Source organism: Gobio gobio, assembly GCF_949357685.1.
Source record: "Gobio gobio genome assembly, chromosome: 3".
Lineage (NCBI taxonomy): Eukaryota > Metazoa > Chordata > Actinopteri > Cypriniformes > Gobionidae > Gobio > Gobio gobio.
In genome coordinates this window covers 12,853,990-12,865,680 of record NC_137099.1, presented here as the reverse complement: position 1 = coordinate 12,865,680, position 11,691 = coordinate 12,853,990, and the positions used below count along the sequence as shown (strand labels likewise).

General features: G+C 38.0%; 1 protein-coding gene across 6 annotated transcripts; it reads right to left on the bottom strand.

The window, feature by feature from the left end:
* Nucleotides 1-496: 496 nt before the first annotated feature.
* Nucleotides 497-10,121, bottom strand: mief2 (mitochondrial elongation factor 2). 6 transcript variants are annotated; one of them, XM_079813407.1, is made up of 6 exons: nt 9,995-10,117; nt 9,514-9,589; nt 8,483-8,637; nt 5,154-5,310; nt 4,489-4,814; nt 497-2,051 (listed from the first exon to the last, which is right to left on the bottom strand). In XM_079813407.1, the coding sequence occupies exons 3-6, from the start codon at nt 8,615-8,617 to the stop codon at nt 1,272-1,274; spliced, it is 1,398 nt and encodes a 465-aa protein (XP_079669533.1). In that variant the 5' UTR covers nt 8,618-8,637; nt 9,514-9,589; nt 9,995-10,117; the 3' UTR covers nt 497-1,271. The 6 variants fall into 6 exon arrangements, with proteins under 6 accessions (XP_079669533.1, XP_079669536.1, XP_079669534.1 ...); XM_079813410.1 differs by lacking the exon at nt 9,514-9,589 and adding an exon at nt 6,403-6,618 and having other exon boundaries at nt 9,995-10,114; XM_079813408.1 differs by having other exon boundaries at nt 9,514-9,558; nt 9,995-10,106.
* Nucleotides 10,122-11,691: the final 1,570 nt, after the last annotated feature.

Here is an 11,691-nt window from a genome sequence, read left to right as displayed (position 1 = left end):
TAAATAAATATGTCAAATGATAACGAACTGTAATTAATTGATAGGCATTGACAATCGATGAAAATCCTGCTAATTTCTTCAATTTAGAAAACCATTACCAGCTCATTTTACGACTTAAACCTTTTAGTATGAGAACTCTTCAAAAAGAAATAAGCCTCTTTTATCACTTGACCTTTAAATACTTTTTTCTTTGGGTTGTTCAATGAAATGTAAGTGACCCAAAGAAAATTATATTAATAGAAGCACTTAAATGTAAATTATTAATACAGTTAACTTTTTTTTTCTTCAGAGACGTATTAACTTAAGCTCAGCAGTTATGTGGCCATCTATTTTTTTAATTTGACCTTTCGTAAACTGTGACTTTTGCTTATTGTGTTTTCACATGATAGCAACACAAAAAGAGGAAATTCCCTAGCATACAAAAATCAATGACAAATGGGCGTGTAATCCATACTAATGGACTTGAAAAGCAGAAATAACACCACAAACTAATGTGAAAATTGTGAACAATCTCTTTATTCAGACATGCATCCCAGTGGTAAAGAAGAAAAGATTTCATGTATCTTTATCAGCAATGTTTCACCAAAGTGTGAAATTTGGCCCTACCAATATTTTATTGTTTTTGCTATTTATTTTAACCAAATTTGTTTGGCAAGTTATTAGAGGATGTATACAGGGAACCTGCATCACATTTCCTTTTAGTTGAAGTATTTCTGTCATTTATGTTGCTGTTGACAAAATGGTAGAATGTGAGCATGTAGGAAAACGACCCTTATAAAGGTTTAGACAACACTCAATGCACATTTCCCCACTCAAACACGCGCAGGTTTGCTACTTCATAAGCAAGACTTACTGTCAAAAATGTATATAAAAATATTTTTGTCTTAATATTGAGTATTTGCTTCTTCAGAGTCAACATAGCTTCACACTGTCTATGATTACTGCTATATTGCAGAACATATAATCATGAAAATACATCTGAAGTCACAGACAAATGGTCTAATGGACTAGCAGAAGCTCAGAGTACAGATCTTTTATTAAATAAAAACTTTCAAATCTACATCCAAGCAAAGTGTCTGACTAGGATAATGTTGCATAGTTAAATGGTGCCTATGTCACTTCAAAATCCCCTTTAAAGGAGTAGGCAAGCAGAAATTCACATAAGAGGGCTGTGAAGAGACATGTAATATTACATACTTTGTTTAAAGATTGCCAGTTGTCATAGAGATAGATGTTTTGATAAATATTCTGTGCACAAGTATAGGGGTGAATCAAATCAGTAGTATCTCGGGTTCAGTTACGGCACAATAGAGCATAAAGCCCATCTCGTCAATGTCGTCCTCAGTAAAACCCTGAAACAGGTTCACATTAGGTTTGAAGAAACTAGGCAAGATTCCGGTCTCCAGGTATCCGATTAGCTCAGTGATCGCCTGCAGGAACCTATCAGCAAACACTGATTCCGACCAATCGGTTTCCTTTTCACTCATGTGTAGAACGGCATTGCAAAGATGGCTGCCGTTGAGCTTGCGTAGCGCAGGGCAGTTGCGGCACACAGCCTTTAGTGTTTTCAGGCACTTCCTTCTGACCCCCGAGTCCGCTTTATCAAGCGCTGCTAGTCTAGTTGCTTCACTGGTGTATAGGCTCTGGTACCAGACGTAGTCGAATGACCCAGTGATCTCTCGTTGCGCTGTAAGCATCATCTCGCTGAGGCGCACTGTTGGCAACACGGTAATATAGAATCGTTCCCCACTGTCATGACTGCTTTGGGTTAATCCTTGAATCTCCAGTTTGAGCTCAGGAGACCCAAGCACCGGTCGCACCTCGCACTCCAGGGTTCCGGTCAGCGATGGCCAGTTCATTGATTCCATCACAGCCTTGCCTAGTTGCTCAGAAACAAGCCGTGACGACAAGTATCCACCCAGTAAATGTCGATCCCAGTAGCTCCGCCCCCTTGGGAAGTACTCAAGGTTTTCACGCCGCACCATGCAGTACTGAGGGTGACCCAAAAATGTGTCCTCTCCGGCAATAGGCGTCCACAGACTGGACTCCAACTGTATTAAACACATTTGGAACAAATTTAAATACAGCTTTAATCCAAGTCCAAAGATCCAAATGGTGACATTTGTGAAAGTTAGTTTGAATATGATTGAAATCAATTTTGGTCAACAATTGACAAAAGAATCACCAAAATCTCTGCTCATTTAAAAATGATGGAAAGGGGACTATATCTTTTTATTAATAACTAAATTATATCATCCTCTGAACGGTGCATGACCCAGGAAATCAAAAGAAGCCAATTTTGGTCATTTAAAAATGGTGGAAGGGCATATGAAGGACCTAGTTTAAAAAAATAATAATAAAGAAAATACATCCACTGAAATCCCAGGGAAACAAAAGAAGAATTTTAATAAAAAATTGTGAAGGCTGGTCTAAATATGATCTAAATCAATTTTGGTCAGCAATTAAAAAATATTGTAGAAAGGGAGTTTTTCACCAAAAACATAAAAATGGCAGAACAGGATTAGGGTTAGGGTTAGGGTCAAGAGCCAGAATTTTTTTTATTCATTGTTAATTAATATAATTTAATATAATATAATAAATAGAATTATATTCTATTATCCACTGCACTTTGCTTGACCCAGGGAATCAAAAAAAAAAATGTAATTTTCTTGGCATGATAATGTAAGTGAACATTTGAACAGCTGGTGGTGCTAAAAGGTTAAAAACAGAAAAACACAATAAATATATTAATGAACAGTAAACATACAGTATATGTAACAAAACTGCAGGCTGGCTCCGGATATCATGAAACTTAATGGGTCTTTAACCCCTTGGAGTTTGAGCTGTTTTGGGGCCCTTTAGAAGTTGACATGCTCTGACATTTGTGTTTTTTTCAGTTGCTTATAAACACATTAATGGCAAAAGTGTAATTACACTGTATTCAGCACAAACTGGGCTACCATAATATGTGAGCAACATGTATGTACATGCTTGTATTTTTGAGAGAAAAATGTTCATGCATAAATTTTTTTTTATTTAAGGCCTCAAAACACACAATAGATATGTGTCCACAAGACTTTTGAATAATGGGTGTTGTTGCCAAGAGTTTTGCTTCAAATTGATGTGAGAATCATTGAGCCTACTCATTCACATAAATAATACACTGATTTAAAATTTGTAAGACAGTTTTTCTTCACAAAGCCAGTATGCGAGGAGGTGTGATATCTAATGATAAATGATGGAGATCACCTGAGAGGACAAAAGAACATAACATCCCGCATAATGAGCTGCATAATGAATGAGCTTCAGGTACCTATGTGACTGAGAGCAGCAGGACAAAGGACATTATATATATTGTATCTTGATTTAAGAATGTTTACATATTTAGACTATAAACAAGACAAATTACTAAGAGCATTTTTTCTAATTTTTTTATGTTTTTGAAAGTAGTCTCATGCTAAAAAATTTAATAAATAATTTAAATTAAGATACAATTTATACAAAACGAAATTCACTTTAAATCAATTCACTTTCTACAAAACAAAACTCAACAAACTTTGATATTAAATTTAAAAAAATAACATTAGGCTATAATATTTAAACATCAATATGAAGAAAAATATGTTTGACTGGTACTATATTTATAGCATCTGAGCAGACATTTGCGAATAAAAGCTTTATTGATGTGACACTAGGCTCTTTTACAATAAACACGTTATAATCTGTCCAAAACAAGCCAAATAAATCTTGTCTAAACAGTCTTGCGTGTATGACATGCAGCAGGATTCATATTTAAACGGTCTTTGTGCGTTTAATATTCACAGATGCTAACAGAATAAACTTAACAGAGCAAAGCCTACCTTACAATCAGCCCTGAATCCGTTGCTTTAAGAAATGAACAGCTTTTCATGAGGAGAATTATAGCTCAACGCGTCTCAAAACATTGTAGCTCAAGTAACATTACAGCGCTTCACTTGATGTGTTTGTATGAGCGTCGACTCTGGATCGTCATTATTTTAATCTGAAAGAGCGCGTGCTCCGTGGGCGTGGTCGCATTAGCGGATAATGAAGTGGCTCACGAAAGACTGACATCTATCACTTTTCAACCAGATTAATACAGCATATTTGTTTTTGATTTGGTTTACATTGTTTAAAACCTGTCATTTCAGCGTTTCTTTAGACATATGTCTCATGTTTGTGAGACAAGTATTCACTAAGCTAGAGGTCATTTTCTGAAGACTATCTGAATGAATGTCTTTGAGAGAGAGGCTGCAGATCGCGCATCATGATAAAAACGATTGAAACGAAACAATGATAAAAAAAAACGACAGAGTTATTTGAGTCTCTTTGGCACTGATAAGAAAAAAAAGAGCCGATCGCGCTGGCGCGACCGCCGACTCGAGAGGGTTAAAGTATATAGAATAGCAACTATAGGATACAATTTGTACACATGCAATTACACAAGTCATCCAGATAGAATCTTGATACCTGTAGAGGCACGATCAGGCAGGCATGGTCGGCTTTAACCACTTGCAAGTCGTCGAGCAGTGACCCCGCCAGCATCATGTCTCCCAGCGGCATGTCTGGGTGTTTGGAGTGCAGGAAGGCCTGGATTTCTGTGGCTATATCTAACGCTCGCTGCTGTGCGACAGACACCTCCTCAGCTGACAGACACACTCGTGTTCTGTAGTACTGCTGCAGACGCTCCGCAAACGTCAACACACACAGATCCAAACGTTTCCGCCGTTGAGGTGGGTCAGCGTCACACCGCTGGGGCTCAGCTGAGGGTAGGGGGATGGGCTGAGACAGTTCTGCTAAACACACAAAAAAAAGGTTTTCCAATTAAAATCGCATCCACAAACCCATTTTACTTCCACAGCATGATGTATTTTTAGTGAAACGAGATGATCAGTGAAATCAATGAGAAAGTATATTCCATTCTATTTTATGCATTATATAGCAACTTGACATTGACCAGTAGTTTGAGAAGTTGAGCAAATCAAAACACTGAAGATTACAAACGTTCTGTTTGGACAAACATGCACTGATTAATTGTGCACAATAAAAAGGCTACATTTTGTTTTCTTGTTGTTGCCTTTTAGCCAAATGGGAAATACCTTCATTTGTTAGACTCCAAGCATGCATGTCCGTACCTTTCTTGGTTGCGGCTGCAATCTGCTTCAAGACCACTCCTTCAATACCCTTGTGGAGTAGTTTGGGGGGGGCACTAACCAAGCTTAACTCCTCCCAGCTGTCCGTCATCTTCTTGTCAGGCTTCTCATCAGGAGGCCTGCCGGCACGTTCTATCAGCTATGACATTATAAGAAGATATAAGAGATAAAAATTAAATAATCAAAATAAGCTCAAATAGAGTGTAAACGTTGGGTTCCGGAAATACAAATCCCATTAATTGTCCTCCATTGGGAAACGTATAAACCGTTAGAGGGTTAGTTCACCCAGTCATTATTTTTGTTTGTTTTTTGCGCACAAAAAGTATTCTCGTCACTTCATAAAAATAAGGTTGAACCACTGTAATACGGACTATTAATGCTGACTATTGGACTAATAGTCCATGGGCTATTTTAACTATGTCTTATTGTCTTTATGTCTTCCTTTCTGGGCCTTGAAAGTGGTAATTAAATTGCAGTCTATGGAGGGGTCAGAGAGCTCTCAGATTTCATAAAAAAAAAATCTCTTCATTTGTATTCCGAAGATGACCGAAGGTCTTACGGGTTTGGAACGACATGAGTGTGAGGAATTGATGACAATTTTCATTTTTGGGTGAACTAACCCTTTAATGACAGACCTACTGTGAGCTACAAGGTTTTTAAATCAATGGTATATCATCAGCTTCCTTTTTTGTATTTTTATAATCATGTTTAAGAGTGGAATTCCTGGTTAAAAACTACATTTCCCATGATCAGAGAATCAAAATAAGCAAATTGCTTCAAAATAACATTAGCTCCCATTCACTCCCTTCAAACAAGTCAATCTCCCTACACTCTTAAAATACTTCAAACTAAATGTGTGTGTCTGTGTGTGTGTGTGTGTGTGTGTGTGTGTGTAATATATTATACCAAAGTATTTTAGAGTCAAATGTGAGGCAATCAGCTATTTTAGTCATGTGAAAAAGAAAGGACACCCTTTTGAATTCTATGGTTTTAAGTATCAGGACATAAAAATCATCTGTACTTGGCAGGTCTTAAAATGAAGTAAATACATCCTCAGATGAGCAACAACACATGACATATTACACAATGTCATTATTTAACAAAAATGAAGCCAAAATGGATAAGCCATGTGTGACAAACTAAGTACAGCCTATGATTCAGTTGCTTGCAGAGCCACTTTTAGCAGCAATAACCTGCATCAGTTTTCTGTATGACTTTATCAGTCTCTCACGTCATTCTGGAGGAATTTTGGCCTGCTCTTCTTTACAGCATTGCTTCAGTTCATTGAGGTTTGTGGGACTTTGACCGGGCCAGTGCAACACATTAGCCGCTTTTCCACCGTCAGGCCGAGCGGTTCTCATTACGTAACCGTTCCATTCCATGCCGATCCAGGCCAGCTGGTACGGTTCTGGTTTCATTTTCCACTGTGGGGCTGATAACGGCCGCTCTTTGGAATATAATACAAAAGCGTCAGTCTTTGTCTTCAGAACAGAATAGTTTACTAATGATATGAGATGCAAATAACGACCACATGATCAGATATTTCTTTTAATATTATTATTAATTTGATCAAATAGAGCGGTTAGCCAGCAACAGAGAATTTTTTAATTCCAGTGCGGCAGAAATTGACATTTTGTTAAGCTCTGTTGAAAAGTTCAAGCCTGTTTTATAAATCACCTTTTGCAAAAAAAAAAAAAATATATTTTTAAGGCGTTAGTCACTTGAAGAATGAAATGGCATAAAGTTGGTTTGACGTTATTAGACGTTCGATATGCGCAAATTTAGGGACGTCTCTAAAGTTACATACGACATTGGTATACACATTTCTAACTTCAATAGCATGTGAAAGAAATTACTTACAGTATCAAAACCAACTGTAAAGTGTTCATCTAGGTGTCAGGTATGATGCAAACCTTTTACACATTCCGTTCAAATGCTATTGAAGTTAGAAATGTGTAGGTACCAATGTCGTATGTAACTTAAGAGACGGTACTTAAATTTGCAAATATCGAACGTCCAGCGTCAAACCAACTTCATGCCAGTGAAGAACGACCGGTAATGCTCCGTGACGGCTAGTTGGCCTCTGTAATGTTGGTCGCAATTCGTCAACTAACTGCAAAATCATGTGTCCTGGGAGTCTGTAATTATTTACAAGCATTTTATCATCAAATCACAACAAATCCTCTGGGTCCTCCAAAAGTCTCTCCACCATCAAACGTCACTGCTCTTCAGGTTATAATTAATAAATGTGACGCTCTCAAGAAAAAGGCTTTTGTACTGTGATTTTTAACGTTGGAAAAGATAGGACACCAGTGGGGTTGTCCTAAAGTTAAGACAGCTTTTAGGATTTTTTGAGTTTTCTAAAGTTCTAAATTCTAAAGTTACTGTAATACGCCCCCAGATACATAAAACCATAGAATTCAAACGGGTGTACTTTCTTTTTCACATTGCAATAAACTTAAAATATATTGTTTCAATATACATAAATCAACATCTTTAAAAGGATAGTTCAGCCAAAAATGAAAATTCTGTCATCAGTTACCAACCCTCACGTCGTCCCAAACCTGTGTGCATTTCTTTCTTGTGAGGAACACAAAAGATATTTTGAAGAATGTTGTTCCATACAATGAGAACCAAAACTAGTTACCAGCATTCTTCAAAATATCTTCTTTTGTGTTCCACAGAGGAAAGTCAGTCATTATGGTTTGGAATGACATGAGGGTGAGTAATGATAATTTTCATTTTTGGGTGGACCAACCCTTTAAATTCTGTCATTCAAAATGCTAGTGCAAAGCAGCTGCAATTCTTTAAAGCAATTACGTACACAGTTTTGTACCTTTATCTGTTTGTATGATTCTCAAATACTTCTTTGCTTGAAATCAATGTTTGTAATGTTGTGATTCACCTTGTAGTTGGTTGGTTCATGGCGTATTACTCTTTAAAATACTTTTTTTTAATCTCTATGAGAAAAATAGGAAAATTGGAAAAATACTTCAGAAACCAAAATAACTGAAAAAGTGGACAAGCACTTATCCACTCTATTAAACAATATTATTTTTGACCAATCAGAATTGTGTAGTGCAGGGGTAGTGCCCAATCCTGTTCCTGGAGATCTACTTTCAGCTCCAATCCTGATCAAACACAACTGAAGCAGCTAATTAATATCTTCAGGAGCATGTGATAATTACGGACAATTATGTGTGCTGGATAAGGGTTGGATCTGAACTCTGCAGGTAGGCAGATCTCCAGGAACAGGATTGGACACCCCTGCTGTAATGTGTAATAAACGGGAAAATAATAATAATGATCACCCGTTTCACTGCTAATGTGGCAATTCCCAGCATCGCAGCGCCGCCCACCCCCAGCACCAGCCGGGCATTGGACAACAGGAAGTCAATGACAGCTGCAATTCCATCTTCTCCTCGCCTTTTTCCGGAATAATACATCACTTCCTCTGTGAGAGTGTCTGAAAATGTCAACAAAGAATTACATTACCATTTGATTTCACACATGGTTCCTCAAAGTCCAAAGTCTTATAGCTTTTAACGTCTTATAGTGCGTAAATCATAATAGTAAGAATGTGTTATCTATTTTTGGACATGTATCATGATATTTGTGGTAGTAAAAATCCACGTGGCATTTTGTACCATAAATAGTATATAACACGGTATATATTAAAGTGCTATTGTTATTGCTTTAGACATTTGATACTATTCAAGTCACAATTAAACAGAAGTAGCGATAGATCTTTTCTTCTCTATTGTGACATACATCCGAGTGTAATCGACTATTTTAAGATGTGTGAAGGCAGATGAATGCGAGCTTGCAGGAGTTTAACCGGACGAAACGATTGGAGAATTCCTGCATACATCATCAGAGAGATTTTCAGTGGAAGGATCAGTTATGACATTTTGATTAAACAGGAGGTCCAAATTTTTTTTTTAAATTAAACATGCACGGATGAAAGGGTGAATTTTGATTTCATTCTGGCTTTAATGTACCACCACAGCACTCTTTCATGAAGGTTATTCACAAGACAAATGGTGCTCATGTGTGCTACGTGACAGGCCAGGCATCTGAAGCTTCACCTGCCACTCACTCTCTCAGTGGATCAGAAATAGCTTTGGTAGCTTCATGGACTGGTGATTTACCAGCTCTAAATTTAGACCCATGTGGCCTAGTAACTCTCCACTTATTCATATGATATTTTTGTGATCCTGACTTACTGATTTACGGATTACAGTAGTCTGAAGGCTTGGGACTGGATGAATACAGTATCTCTTAGACATATTTTAGGCCCATTTTGTTATCATTATTATTGCAAAAGGTTTTATAAACTCACATGCTTGAATTGAAGGGTATGTTCTTGGCCAGATCAAAGAAACAGCTAAACAGCTCACATGGATACAGTAACATTCCTGGTTATTAGATAAAAGGCCAGCTGGGTTAATACACATTCAAATGACACGAACAGGTGGAACTTAAAACACAGATAATATTAATAGTGTTTTCAGAAGACAATTGATGTATGCAAAACTGTTTATCACTATCAGTGGTTTAAATATGGCGTGCAGTTTAGCACGTACAACAATGACGTTTTTCCTCGGTAAATATTATATTAAAATCACATATAACTACCAAATAACCGAACACTTATTTTCAGTAGTTCTCAAAGGGTACGTTATAGATTAAACTGGAAACAGCAGTGTTTCGCTCTGTTAGCGTTTGCTAACTTCAGCTCTGTCGAATGCAGAAAACTAACAAGCCCGGGAATATATCAAGCAGCCAACAATTTACAAACACGAGTTAAAACGCTAACTTACCTCTAAGATAATATCAAGTCAGTGCCATTAGCGTATAGTATCGAATTTAGTACTTTTGTCCAGTAGTTACGCACTTGCCCTCTTGCCTATAACAAACACATCTTACGTCACTATCCCGCTGATTGACGTACATTTAGACCAATGAGATGACAGTATCGCCTGACGTCAGAATTTCTATGCATGTGCAAAAAAAAGAAGCATATCTTACACATTTTTAAAAACAATTGTAACAGGGAGGATCCACACATTTTTTTTTTTTTTTAAATACTATAAATATTATTTTTGTTACATGTAAAAGCAAAACGCTATGATTTTGATCAATTATATCGTTTTATATTTATTTTCTTACACTTTGACACTTACACTATATTGCCAAAAGTATTGGGACACCCCTCCTAATCACTGAATTCAGGTGTTCCAATCACTTCCATGGCCACAGGTGTATAAAATCAAGCACCTAGGCATGAAGACGCCTCTACAAACATTTGTGGAAGAATGGGTCGCTATCAGGAGCTCAGTGAATTCAAGTGTGGTACTGTGATAGGTTGCCACCTGTGCAATAAGTCCATTTGTGAAATTTCCTCAGAGTCAACCGTTAGTGGTGTTATAACAAAGTGGAAGCAATTGGGAACAACAGCCACTCAGCCAAGTGGTAGGCCACGTAGAATCACAGAGCGGGGTCAGCGCATGCTGAGGCGCACAGTGCGCAGAAGTCGCCAACCTTCTGCAAAATCAATAGCTACAGACCTCCAAACTTTATGTGGCCTTCAGATGAGCTCAAGAACAGTGCGTAGAGAGCTTCATGGAATGGGTTTCCATGGCCGAGCAGCTGCATCCAAGCCTTATATCACCAAGTGCAATGCAAAGCGCCGGATGCAGTGGTGTAAAGCAGTGGTTCCCAAACCTGTCCTGGAGGACCACCAGCCCTGCTGTAGGCTATGTATGTCTCCCTATATCTGACACACTCATTTCTGGTCTTGGAGTCTCTACTAATGAGCTCATGAGTTGAATCAGGTGTGTTTGATGAGGGAGACATACAAAATGTGCAGTGCTGGTGGTCCTCCAGGACAGGTTTGGGAACCACTGGTGTAAAGCACACTGCCACTGGACTCTAGAGCATTGGAGACGCGTTCTCTGGAGTGACAAAGCACACTTCTCCGTCTGGTGATCTGATGGATGAGTTTGGGTTTGTCGGTTGCCAGGAGAATGGTACTTGCCTGACTGCATTGTGCCAAGTGTAAAGTTTGGTGGAGGGGGGATTGTTTGTTTTTCAGGAGTTTTTACACCTAAAAGTCTGCACCAAGGTCCGAACCGAAGTTCATGTTATGATACTTTTTATATATTCGGTTAGTTTTGGTTTGGTTTCACATTGCAATTATGAAAGCGGACTAAAGAACTTTACATGACGCACTTGCGTCCACTCGTCATCATCTATGTGGGCGGCATCTGGACATTGGTTTGTAAACGGACGTGCGTCTTGAAGTTGAATGAACGGACGCATATCGTTGCCACTATTGAACAGTGCGCATTGCTTGACTATTTTTTTATTCGTTACGTTTAAAAGTGGACATTTCAAGCTTTATATACACATATTTCTCATGTTTGTGAGGCAAGTAGCCTGCTGAGTTTCGGTTTATTTGAGACGCACTACAGTTCATGTAAAGCATGTGATCGCTCCCGACTATTTGCTTATTAAA